This window comes from Microtus pennsylvanicus, chromosome 9, assembly GCF_037038515.1.
Source record: "Microtus pennsylvanicus isolate mMicPen1 chromosome 9, mMicPen1.hap1, whole genome shotgun sequence".
Taxonomy (NCBI): Eukaryota; Metazoa; Chordata; class Mammalia; order Rodentia; family Cricetidae; genus Microtus; species Microtus pennsylvanicus.
Genome location: NC_134587.1, coordinates 70,352,552 through 70,366,118, shown reverse-complemented (window position 1 = coordinate 70,366,118; position 13,567 = coordinate 70,352,552). Strand labels below are relative to the sequence as shown.

Genomic DNA, 13,567 nt, shown 5'->3' with positions numbered 1-13,567 from the left:
GCTACTGGGATTATGTGTATTACCATAATCAGGTCTGAAAAGCTAAACCAGTAGGACTGTTTTCTTCTCAGATCTTCAGGTAGTCTTTATTTATTAAAAATACAGTTGAAATATCACTACACCCATGTCCCTAGAAAAACCACATGTTCTCACTTGCACATAAAATACTTGTGCAACGGCAGGAGCTCGTGGACCCCGTGAGCCCCATCTGCCATCTCCTCAGCATCTGAGGGACCCTGGCAGAACAGCAGCCACCTTCAGTACCTCCCCAGGCCGTCACCCCAGAGTCCCAGCAGCGGGAAAGCCAGCCTCTATGTCCCCTTCTGCCTTCGGGGATAGCCTCTGCCTGAAAAGAGGTGAAAACAGCGAGTCTTCAACCACAGTTTGAACGCCCGCCCTCAGGCAGTGGAGAAACTTCCCGGTTTCAGTAAACCCTCGTTAGGGAAGCCCTGCTGGCAGTGTAGACCTGGCAGGGGATAAGCGACAGGAGGCAAGAGAAGTGTGCCCTGAAATGCTTCTAGGACTGTGACAAAAAGCGAAGCGTTAATCTAAGCAATCTTATTCTGGGAGATGATACGTGATCCCAGTGAGGACACAGCGCTTGCCTGGCCGTAGCTGCGGCTGCGTTCGTCTGCGCACCCTAACCGGAAGTCAGGAGGCGCGGCCAGCCAGCTAACATGGCGGCCGGCTCCGCGTCCTCCCTGGGTGGCGGCGCGTGGCCCGGCTCCGAGGCCGGGGACTTCTTGGCCCGCTATCGGCAGGTGTCCCACAAGCTCAAGAAGCGATTCCTGCGGAAGCCGAACGTGGCCGAGGCCGGGGAGCAGTTCGCGCAGCTGGCCCGTGAGCTGCGCGCCCAGGAGTGCCTGCCCTACGCCGCTTGGTGCCAGCTGGCCGTGGCGCGCTGCCACCAGGCGCTCTTCCACGGGCCCGGGGAAACGCTGGCCCTCACCGAGGCCGCCCGACTCTTCCTGCGGCAGGAGTGCGAAGCCCGCCAGCGCCTCGGCTGTCCGGACGCCTGTGGCGAGCCTCTGCAGGCGGCCGCCAGCGCCCTGGGCGCCGCCGTGCGCCTTCACCTCGAGCTGGGCCAGCCGGCCGCCGCCGCCGCCCTGTGCCTCGAGCTGGCTGCCGCCCTTCGCGCCCTGGGCCAGCCGGCCGCCGCCGCCGGTCACTTTCAGCGCGCTGCTCAGCTGCACCTGCCCCTGATGCCGCTGGCCGCGCTGCAGGCGCTCGGCGACGCCGCCTCCTGCCAGCTGCTGGCGCGCGACTACACCGGCGCCCTGGCGCTCTTTACACGCATGCAACGTCTGGCACGGGAGCATGGCGGCCACCCGGTGCAGCACCCCGAGCCTCCTGGGCCCCAACCGCCCCCGTCGGGACCCCAGCCGAGACCTGGCTCGGCCCCGACCCTGCCCCTCCCGCTGCTCCCGGACCAAGCCCCAGGCTCTGCTGCGCCCTCTCCCCGCACACTGGGTGCCTTCGCAGACATCCTTGTCAGGTGCGAGGTGTCCCGCGTGCTCCTGCTGCTGCTCCTGCAACCACCGCCCGCCAAGCTGCTGCCTGAGCATGCCCAGACCCTGGAAAAGTACTCCTGGGAGGCTTTCGACAGCCACGGCCAGGATAGCAGCGGCCACCTTCCCGAGGAACTGTTTCTGCTATTGCAGTCCCTGGTCATGGCTGCCCACGAAAAGGACATAGAAGGCATCAAGAAGCTGCAGGTGGAGATGTGGCCGCTGCTGACTGCTGAGCAGAACCACCTCCTTCACCTTGTTCTACAGGAAGCCGTCTCTCCCTCGGGCCAGGGGGTCTGAAAAGTCACCTGAACCAAACAACCTTTCCTCCTGGTACCAACTTGTTTCATCTTTGGGGACGGGTGATGGAGGATCTTGTGATCTTGCTTCTGTGTTTTTCTCGATTCTATTGCCCCCGTGGTAGTTTAGCTGTGCTTGCCTAGCTTGTTACATAAATTAGTGCCCACCAGGTCCACGCATACTGCCTCAAACGAGGTAAATTCATCCCATCCTCACTGTGTAACAATTTACTTTCTTTATGCGCTGGTCAGTTGCTGGATACTGTATTGATTCATTTTCCTGGTTGTTCTAAGTATAGACAATAAACATGGGAGGACAGGTGTTAAAACAACAACAAAAACAAGAGTCTGATATGGGGTAAAGACCTAGAAGATCGGAGAACCAGGAGCAGCCGCCAGTTGCTTCCTTCCTTTCTCGGTCCTCAGTTGGAAAGGGCTGAGGTCCCATCTCCACAGTGCTGGGGTTAAAGGCCTGTGCCACCACTTACTAGTGGCTAGCTCCACCCTCTGATCTTGTCAGAACACAAAATATCACACAACCAAAATGGACTCTGATTGGATGTCCCTACCGAACCGCACGCCTAAGATCCAAATGTGGCTGGGTTTGTTATTATTTGCCTTTAATCCTAGCACTGGAGAGGCAGCAAAGGAGTACCTTTACTGTGAGGCTAGCCTGATCTACATAAGGATTTCCAAGCAAGCCTGAACTACATAGGGAGACCCTGTCTCAAAAACAAAGTAAATTTCATGTGTATTTTCACCTTTTGCTTCGAGACATCGTCTTAGAGTGTGACTTAGGCTGTGTTGGAATTCACTGTGTATCAGGCCGACCTCAAACTCAAAATCCTACTGCTCACACCTCCAAAGGACTAGGAATGCAGCCGTGTGCTAGCATGCACAGCCTTGTGGTTTACATAGTGAGACCCTTTTTATTTATTTATTTATGCCATGGTGCCTGCCTGAAAGTCAACGGACCACTTGCCAGAGTCGCTTTTCTCCTTCCACTGCATGAGGCCTGGACATCAAACTTAGATAATCAGGCTACACAGCCAGCTCAGAGTTTACCATAACCTTTATAAAAGTTCCCGGGCCTGGTATTGGGATGTATTTGGCACAATGCTTGCCCAGCAGGCACCATTCCTAGCAACCAGAAAAACAAAACAAATGACAACAAAGCAAAGTAGGGACACACACCTGCAGTCCCAGCACTCAGTGGTTCAAAGGATCAGAAACTCTGCACACAAAGGTTGAGGCTGCAGAAGGCCGCATTTCAAAGAGAAAGGGCATGGGTGGAAGGGGGAGTTTCTGGGCAATAAGTCTTCCAGATCTTTAGGGTCAGTCCCAACAGGACTCAGTGGCAGGATGACCGTCTGTGGGCTGTTTCGTCAGTAGTAAAATGATGGGACAATCACTGTGGTCCAGCTGGCAGAATGAACAGAGAGCTCTCTGGTGAGTTTTCTTGGAGAGGGGTTACCAGGGCCCACTGGCTTGTCAATGCCTTTTTTGAGTCTCAGCATCTGTGAGGTTTTCTGGTTATCAGTTTTTGGGACAGCAGGTGGTGATGTTTAGCAAACTTGGGCACTGACAAGAAACCTGAAAAACTTTGAACTTGGGAATTGGTCACCTATAGCCTAGTAACACCTCCATGACCACAGCCAAATACGGTTTGGGACATTGTTGAAGACCGGCCTCAATATAACTCATACTTTCTAGGGTAGGAGCGTGAGGATTAGAATTATTAAGCAAAAGGAACAGAAGTGAGAGAAATAAAAGAAACACGGAATAGCATCGGAAGGGACATTCAGTGAGCACTGAATCCTGAACCCTTTATTTTCCACATGCTTATATACTTCATTCCAAAAAGGGAGGCAACAGACTTCATTAACGTGATGTAAGGGATAGACTTGAATTTTCTGACCTTTATAAAGCCCAAGTGGAGTGGATCCATCTCTGCACCCCAAATACTAATTAACCACACCCTAGGTCAGGATCTCCTGTTTGTAGCCACACCTGTTGTCAACAACTTTGAAAGAGCAAAAATAAACTCAAACTCGCTGACCTCCAGTCAAGGTAGAACAGGCTCACATCTGTGGATCCCCACAAGACATAAGACTTTTCTTCCTATTTAAGTTTTTGGGAGCTCCTCGGTGGTTCCAGGAAAGAAGGCAGATCATGAGAGAGTGTGTATGTGTGTGTACGTGTGTGTGTGCTCGTGCTCGCTGCCTGGATTCACTTCCAAGTGCCTCCGGAATGCTGTTCTGCCAAAGCCCTGGGTGGAGGCCACCTGAAGTCTTTCTGGAGCCATGAAGAAATTCAGAGGCATCCCACTGCTTGCTCCGCCCTCAGTGGCTCTGCACACAAGGCCTTCAGTTGTTCTGCCAGCTCCTCATGGTACTGGGTTTGCCAGCTTTCCTCAGAAAGCTATATTTGAACCTAGCAGCCGAATTTGAATCCAGCACTTGGGAGGCAGAGATAGGAGGATCTCTGAGTTCCATGCCAACCTGGTCTGCAGAGTGAATTTCAGGACATCCAGGGCTACACAGAGAAACCCTGTCTCAAAAAATGAGAGGGGGGAGGGGAAGAAAAGCTGAATTTGGGCTGGAGAGAGGCTTAGGAAGGCCCTGGATTTCATCCCCAAAACTGCCATAAAAAAAAAAAAAAACAAAAACAAAAAAACAAAAACAGAAGAACCTGGAACTCTGAGTAAAACACTGTCTTGGATAGTTTTATATTTGTCAAAAGGAGTTATTGCTTTTAAAGCCCTTTGTGCAGAAGCACAGGGACAGCTGGCAAGAGTCGGTTTCGTTCTGACACCACAAATCTCTCCATCGTGTGGGTCCTGGGGACTGAACTCAGGTTATCGGGCTTGGCAGCAAACATGCTTACCTGCTGAACTACCTCACCAGCTCCTTGTATTTTAATTTTTACGTGTGTGTGTGTGTGTGTACCAGACGAGGGCATTGGATCCCCTGCATATGGGGTTATAGAAGGATATGAGCTGCCAGTGTGTGCTGAGTCCTCTCTAACAGCAGCAAGTGCTCTTAACCACTGAGACATCTTCCCAGCCCCACCTTAGACATATTTCAAAATGAAATCATATTTATATATATTTAAAGGTTTGTTTTATTATCTGTTTCTGTGTACATGTATGAGTTTGTGTATGTTGGTGCGGGTGCTCTTGGAGACCAGAAGAGGGCACTGGATTCCCTGCAGTTGGAGTGACAAGCACTAACTATGAACTTGAGAATTGGGTCACCTATACAGCCTGGTAACCAGGATGTAATTAATGTTGGATTCCCTGGAGTTGAATTTACAGGTGGTTGTGAACTTCACCACGAGGGTGCTGGAAATCATACAGCTCCCCTGGAAGAGCATCAAGTGCTCTTAACTGATCTCCCTCTAGCCCCTCAGTTTATTTACTGTGTGGGCGTGGGGTGTGAGTGTGACGGAGCATGCCCTGGAATCCAGGAGATAACTTCTGGGAGTTGCTTTCAATCTGCATTTTCCCAGAACTGAGAAGCCCTTACTTGTGGGAGCACAGGTTCCCCTTCCTTGACAAGTATTCTTTCTAACACGCCATTTTCAAACAAAATATTTCTTAACTTCCAACACCCATTTTGGTTGGCTTTTTTTCATAGCTGTCCTGGAACTTGCTCTGTAGACCAGGCTGGCCTCGAACTCACAGGGATCCGCCTGCCTCTGCCTCCCCAGTGCTGGAATTAAAGGCGTGCACTACCACCGCCTGGCGTTGGCTGCCCATTTTAACTGCTCCCCTCCCCCAGTAGAAGGTAATAACAGCCTACCAAACCTATGGAAGTATTTCCCCGATTTCTGTGAAGTATTTCAACCAAAGGCATCTGAGTATTAAAAAGTCATCCTTACCAAGGACTTAAATTTCAAAGGATTTTAGAGATGAAAGAGATCATAGCGATTACTCGGTGCCATGGGCGCCATTTTACTGCCACTCCTGCAGAGAGCTGAGCAGTGATTACCCCAGGGAGTAAAGGATGGGAATAAGGGATTTACTGAAGACCCCAGAGCTGCTAAGCACTTAAACCAAGATTGACACCAAGAGGTATTCAAACACCCCTTTTCTCAACATATATTCTTTTATTTTTCTTTTTTTTTTTTCTTTTTTTTTTTTTTTGGTTTTTCGAGACAGGGTTTCTCTGTGGCTTTGGAGCCTGTCCTGGAACTAGCTCTGTAGACCAGGCTGGTCTCGAACTCACAGAGATCTGCCTGCCTCTGCCTCCCGAGTGCTGGGATTAAAGGCGTGCGCCACCACCGCCCGGCTCAACATATATCCTTATCAGCCTTTAAAATTAAGTAATCACAACGAGAACCTTCTTTACGAAAATAGCTGATGCAGGGCTAGAGTTAAGAGTGCTTCTCGGTCCTGAAGATGACCAAGGTTCAATTCCCAGCATCCAGATGATGACCCACAACCAGCTATAACTCCAGCTATAGATGCACTGTACAGGCACCAGACACTCGCATGGTGCACAAACACATATGTCGGCAAAATGTTCACACACATGAAATAAAATAAATGTAAATAAAAAGGTCTAAGTAGCTGGTGAAGAGCTGGGTGTGGTCTCACACACTAGTAACCCCAGCGGAAGTGAAGGGGGTGAAGTCATGAGTTCAAGGCCATTCTCCGCAACCAGACCAGCCTGAGCTACAGGCGGCCCTGAAAACACGCAGAAATGGGAGTAGTGGAAAGCTAGCTCAGCAGTAAAAGCACTTGCTGCAGTATCATGAGGGCAGAGTTTAGATGCAGGCCCTGCATAACAAACCACGTGTCCCACATGTACCTGTGACCCCAGCACTTGGAAGGACAAAGGCAGGAGAATCGCTAGGGCTTTCTGGCAGTCAGCCAAGAAAATATGAGCCTCAGGTTTATCAAAAGACCTCACCTTGAAGGAATAGGCGCCTGGTGGTGGGTCAAGCCTTTAATCCCAGCACTCAGGAGGCAGAAGCAAGTGGATCTCTGAATTCAAGGCCACCCTGGTCTACAAAGTGAGTTCCAGGACAGCCAGGGCTACATAGAGAGACCCTGTCTCGGTGGGGGATGTAAATAGGCAAAAAGGCAATAGAGAAGAAACGTGATGGACTTACTCTCCGGCCTCCATGTCCACATACAATTCACACAGAGAGACATATACAAATAAGAATTTTAAAATCCCAAAACTATACTTTTGTTGTATGATAAGGCCTCTCTTGGGTATATTCCCAAGAGTGGTATTGCTGGGTCCAGGGGTAAGTTGATCCCGAATTTCCTGAGAACATAAATGGCTCCAAGACCGCTGCATTACTAGGGAACACCCTCAAATGGGTGGATACTGAGAGCACTCTGCACAGCCTGCAGGCAGCTCAACAGGCTGGAGAGTACCCTTTCCAGGTAACACAGGTCTAGACCTCTATCAGGCAGCTCACCCGGCCTCAAGAGTCTTCGTTGCAGCTTGGTTTGTCTGAGAGTGTTCTTTGCTGCTTTTATTGCTTAATCTGATAGAGTGGGGCCTTGTGAATCTGGTGAGTTTCAGGGACTTCCTGAAGTTATTTTGTATTGTTTACTTCATACCTAATGAGCTTCCCTGCAGGATGGAATCCATCTTGGAGGAAGTTGTTATACAATGGTGGCTCTGCCCCTTCTAATACTGACACCTAACGAAGTGTCTAGTTTCACTACAACTTGATATGCCATGATTCTTTGACACCCCTGGGAGGCCAGCTGTTTCCTTAAGGGGAGCTAGGAGGAGTGAACTGGGGGGGGGGGGAGGTGAGGGGAAAGGAACGGGAGGAAAAGCTGCAGTCTGAATGTAATATAGGAGAGAACGACATTTTTAAAAGTGCCTCACATGTGTGCCCTCCATTTCTGTGTTCTAATTAGTTACAGATGTAGTCAAGTTAACAGCCAAAAAGTCATCACTATTGTAAAAAATAGTCAGGAGGACATGATACCCGAGACGGCACATAGTGACATCACTTGCTTAAGATACCCAGACAAAGGACCAGAGCTCCTGTAGGAGCCTGCTCCCACAAAGTCAGCAAGGGTTCCTGGAGTAGGGGATCTTTAAGGCCAAAGGAACGTCAGATGAAAGAAGCTGAGACAGAAGACCCAGCATAGAATCAGGAGGTCCTTCAGAACTTCCTTGTATACGAGAGCAGAACAAAGCACAGCACAGATTGTTAGTATCTAACCACAAGACCATTCCTGTCCTTGAGTGAGCAGCCTCCTCTCCAACATGCGCTTGCTGCTGAGACGCAGCCTTACTTCCTATCTTGATGTTTCTGAGGTTTGGCATCAGAAGTATTCTTTCTACTAGATAGAGTGTTCTTTTCTCATGGGCACAATGCTCTTTCCCTTCCGCTAAATCAGAAGTCTCTCACAGCCCTCAAGGTTACTGGAAAAAGAAGAGCAGGCAAGCTTGAACTCAAATGACTTATAAATCAGAATGGACTCCAGATGAGCTACCACAAACTCCAGGACACTCACTGGACAGTATATCAGCAGAGATCAAGAACAATGAAGTGCTATTCACATTTTTATGAATACTGGAGAGATGCCACCTTGATCTGCCCTGTAGGTGGAGAGTCTCCTCGGCGTCGCACCCTTGAACCAGAGACTACCATGATAGACTGGACCCCACCTTTTTATTAAATTACTTTTTATTTATTCTATGTGTCTTTCACATCTTGATCCCATTCATTTCCCTGTCCCTTGATATCCGCCCTCTACCCCCATCACGCAACCCCCCCCCAATAAAACAAAATTTAAGAGAGAAAAAGGTAAAAACTAGGAGGCTCATCGTGAAAGTTGCAGGGTGAACCAGTGAGTTACAAAGTAAATCCCTTGGTACATAATCTTTACTTGCAAGTGTTCATTGCAGAGAGTCACTGGTCTGGTTGGAGGTCTCTGGTTTCTGTTTCACTATCAATGCTGGGCCCTCTCTGGGACTGACTTCTCTTGGGTTGTCGCCCTGTGTTCTGGAGGTCCCACAGCTTTGGGTCTGCAGGACCACATTCTTCACGCTCTCCAGCAGATCATAGATGGAGTGGATGGTGGGGCGTGCCCAGTGCATAGCTCTGATTCTTGGCCTGAGAGGCTGCAGGGTTGGTCAACCTGCCAGTTCTCCTCTGTCCTCACCAAAAGGGTAAACAGTCCAGCATAGGGCAGAGCCAGCTTCCAGGATCCCAGCACTCTGGAGGCAGAGGTAGGAGGATCTTAGAATTCGAGGTCTACAAAGCAAGTTCCAGGATACCCTAGGCCATTAGAGAAATGTCTCAAAAAGCAAACAAACAAACAAAAGTGTAACAGTTCTGTGAGGGCTATTCCTGGTTGTAAACTATATCTGGAACGAACTATAATCTAGACATGGAGGGATGCTTGTGATCCAGATCTTTTTTTTTTTTCTGAGACAGGGTTTCTCTGTGTAACAGCTCTGGTAGACCAGGCTGACCTTGAACTCACAAAGATTCACCAGCCTCTACCTCCCAACTGCTGGGATTAAAGGCTTTTGCACTGCTGCTACCACCACCTGGTGTGATCCGGATACTGAGGCAGGAAGACTTTAATTTGGACCTTGAGGCTGGGTGACACACACACACCTTTAATCCAGACCTCAAAGCAGGAAGGCACACCTTTAATCTGGGCCACACCCTCTGTTGGAACACCACAGAAGACGAGGGAACCTCGCTCAACCCATCCACTCCTTCTTCAAGATCCCAGCAGACCAGCTGAAGCACCCAGCCTCCTGGGACTGAGCAGCACCTAGATTCTGGAACTTTGATTCATAACTAACTGTTGGTAGACTGCCTGTAGCTCTTCTCAATAAATTTCCATAAATATGGAAATATATATCTATATAGCTATATATGGGCATATGTGTATATATATCCATATATATCTATATAGAGATATAGAGAGAGAAAGAGAGAGATTGATTCCATAAATTCTGTGACAATAGAGAATCCTGACTAAAACAAATTCGGTCAGGCTAGAACCATGGCAGTAACTAAAGAGTTCTGACAGATGGATCTGTATGAGCTGCTTGGCATTGAGGAGAAAGCAACAGACAAAAAGATGAAGAAGGCATACAGGCGAAGAGCGCTGTCCTGCCACCCGGACAAAAACACAGATAACCCCAGAGCAACGGAACTTACTCTTCCACCAGCTTTCCAGGGGCTCGGAGGTTCTTACTGATGCTGCAGCCCGGGCTGCATACGACAAAGAGAGACATGCCAAGGAGCAGGCAGCAGAGAGGACTCAGAGACTTGATGAGAAAAGGAAGAAAGTGAAGCTTGACCTGGAGGCCCGGGAGCGGCAGGCCTGGGCCTAGGGGAGTGAGGAAAGGGAGGAGAGTCAGAGCCACAACACAAGAGCAGGAGATTGCCATGCCTTCGAGAAGAGGGTTCCCGTCAGTTGGAGGCACAGCAAAGGCTGGTGCAGGAGCCAATCCGCCAGGACCGAGAGCAGAGGCTGAGAGGGAAGAAGAGAAAATATTGAAGGCAGGAGAACCCCCAAACTAAAGCTCAAGCGGAAATGTAAGGAGGGAGGATCAGTCCCAAGATGGCTACTCCAGAGATGTCCTCCTCAAGCTTTTAAGAGAGGTATGGGAAGTTCTCAACCTGGCGATTTCCCAAAAGAAGGCAGGCAACACCACAGAGAAGTTTGCAACTGTAAGGGCCCGCGAAACTGGCTGTCAGAAGTGAAGTGGGCCTGAAGCGAGGATTGTCATGATGCGCATGCGCCAGGCAGAACTGGGAGGACAGGACCGAGGGAAACTGCAGTCAGGATGAAATATATGAAAGCAGAATAAATAAAATATCACCCCTAAAAAGAACTCATAGAGTTTGTCCACTTTCTAATGGTAATCTGTTCGTTGAGAGAACAGCTATTAAAAGATGGGAGATGTCCAGGCCTTTAAACCCAGTACTGTCGAGGTAGAGGTAGAAGTATCTCTGAGCTCCATGTCAGCCTGATCTACAGAGTGAGTTCCAGGATAGCCAAGGCTACACAGAGAAACCCTGTCTCAAAAAACCAAACTAAAAAGCAGGGATGGGTCAGAGAAAAAGGCTGGGTCATGTTGTGGCATGTCTTTAACCCCAGCACTGGGAAGTTGAGTTATCAATCTTTTCTTTCATAATTAGTGCTTTGTACCACCATGTCTAAAAATTCTTTGTAGTCTCAAAGTTACGAATATCTTCTTTTTCCAATGAAGTATTTATAGATTTCCTTTCCCCATTTAGATTAGCAAGCCACCTGGATTTTTTCTCAAATTCTCTTCTTTTTTTCTTCAATTTGTAAAATTACATTAATTTATATGGGTGTGTGTATTACCCTGTGTGTGTATGTTTTATTAGTTTTGTTTGGAGACAGGTTCCCTATGTGTAGCCTTGGGTGTCCTAGAAGTTGTAATGTACCCAAGGATGAACTCACAGAGATCCTCCAGTGATAACTCAAGTTGCATTTAGCTACACTTGGGAGCCTCTTTTCTGCAAACAATGTCGGAGTGTAAACGGGAGCTTCAGAGCATGAGAAGATAATGTGTATAATAGTGCCTTGTCTTACTTTTCTTTTAAGTTGGATCTCCTTCCATTGCCCAGGTTGCCTCAAATTCATGCTCCTCCTACCTCGGCCTCCTGTCACCATAGATAGAAAAATATGGAAAAAGAAGGGTATACTAAAAGATATGCACAAATATATCACAAAGACCTTGCCCATGTGGCAGAAAGAGAAAGAAAAGAAAGAAGATCATTAGATATTTGGGAATTATAAATTGAAATCACTGCTCAGCCCACAGAAAGATAACATTTCTTTAAAATATATCGATAGTAAAGAAGGACACAGCTGTGGGAAAACTGAGTCTTTCAAACATTGGTGGGAGTGTGAATTGGCGTAGCCTCTTTGGAAAACTATTTGGCAATAGCTCTTAGTGACAAACATATACTTACCCCATGACCTGGCAATTCCATTCCTGGGTGTGGGTAAATGTCTGTGTGTATGCACTCAGCCATGGGAAGATGTATAATCATTTTATTCCATTTTTTAAAATTTTTCATTTATTTTGTATACAGTGCTCTGCTGCATATATGTCTGCATGACAGAAGGAAGCACCAGATCTCATTACAGGTGGTTGTGAGCCGAATGTGATTGCCAGGAATTGAACTCAAGACCTCTGGAAAAACAGTCTGTGCTCTTAACCTCTTGATCCCTCTCTCAGTCCAATCATTTTATTCCTAAAAATCTTGTATTCATATCCTTTGACTGCTATAAAAACATACTACAGGCTTAGTAACTTAAAAACAAAGTGATGTATTCTCTCCCTAGTGTTCAGTTGATTAGCGCTCTAAAGCCAGGCAGGGTATCAGCAGTGCTGAACCCATTCTAGGACCACTAGGCAAAATTTTACTCCTTGTCTCCTTCAGCTTCCAGTTTGCAGATACATATGTCAGCTTTCCATTGCTGTAACGAAGGATCTGAGACAATTAACTTAAAAAGAGGACGGGCCCATTTTGGCTGATAGTTTCAGATGTTTCCTTATTGGTCAGTCCACAGCTTTTGAACCGCTAGTAAAGTAGCTCAACACGGTGGGGATGTGAGGCAAAGAAAACCCTCATCTCAAGATGAGATAGATGCAAAAGAGAGACAGCGGAAGAGGCTGGGGTCCTGGTAGTCCCTCCAGGATGTGCCCTCCTACGATCTCCCATTACCCCCCACCTCTTAGAGGTAATGCCACCTCACACTAGCTGCTGGAGACTAAGATGTTAACACATACGCTTGGGCAGGGATGTTATATGACTAAGCCTTAGATAGAGCACCAAAAAAAAAAAAAAAAAGGACTGCCAAACCTAGCTTTGGTGAATCAATGAGCTGACTGGTGTTACCTATGGGAGCATGGCCAGGGGTCACATAGAAGAGAATGAATGACTCAAAGGCAATTGGGTCACAAAAAGGCCACTGCACTCAGGACAGCTTCATCCCAGGAGTTCCCCAGCACTCTCCTCTCCCCCAGCCCTGTTACTGCCTTAATAACTTGGCAATGGGCCTTGAGGATCTTGTAGCTTTCTGACCTTCTTGAGCCTCAAAAATTGCTGAACCTTGCAGATTCTCATAAACCTCCCTCCAGGAGGGAATGCTTCAGTTTGAAGATACAATACACAACAGGAGACCTTCCCGATCCAAACCTCAGCAATTAATTGCTCGAATCTCAGCCTCTTTCTCCTGGTTTCTCCTTTTCTGTCTGTGAGGTCTCCCTCAGGTTCACTTCCATGCTCCACCCTCCGCCCTGTGTGTTGGGGAAGGAAGAGTTTGCACGTAAAGAAGGCAAGTCTCTACCCCTTCCCTGATCTATACCCTTCTCCCTCGTGTAAGGAGAAATTCTTCTCCAGCTATCTTGATTGTTCTAGAAGACTTTAGTGTCGCCAACTTTAACTGATGAGAGCTTGCTGCCACGTGAAGTGGGGGGTGTTTGAGAGAACGTCATTCCAGGAATAGTGTACATATCAGGAGAGGTATACTTCCTAGCAGAGGGAAGAGGGAAGGATTTCCCCAAAGTGGACTCATATGAAGGACTATTTGGATGAGGGTTATCCTCGGGTTAAAGGTTAACATATGCCTACATGTACAGTGGCATCCAAAGAGAAGAGGAGTCAACAGGAGGTAAGACAATCCACACCTGACCCTTGGCCAGCTCTGCCATGCAGAGGACTATGCCCAGGGCTCCCAGCGCATGCAAGAATAAATGCTAGTGGCCGCTG

At 48.2% G+C, this 13,567-nt stretch overlaps 1 protein-coding gene and 1 pseudogene across 1 annotated transcript; both read left to right on the top strand.

The window, feature by feature from the left end:
• The first annotated feature begins 641 nt into the window (after window positions 1-641).
• LOC142857710 (40-kDa huntingtin-associated protein) lies at window positions 642-4,922 on the top strand. Its single transcript, XM_075986460.1, has one exon. The coding sequence runs from the start codon at window positions 678-680 to the stop codon at window positions 1,806-1,808; it is 1,131 nt and encodes a 376-aa protein (XP_075842575.1). The 5' UTR covers window positions 642-677; the 3' UTR covers window positions 1,809-4,922.
• Window positions 4,923-9,004: 4,082 nt separating this feature from the next.
• On the top strand, window positions 9,005-11,351 carry LOC142857708 (dnaJ homolog subfamily C member 17 pseudogene; annotated as a pseudogene).
• Window positions 11,352-13,567: the final 2,216 nt, after the last annotated feature.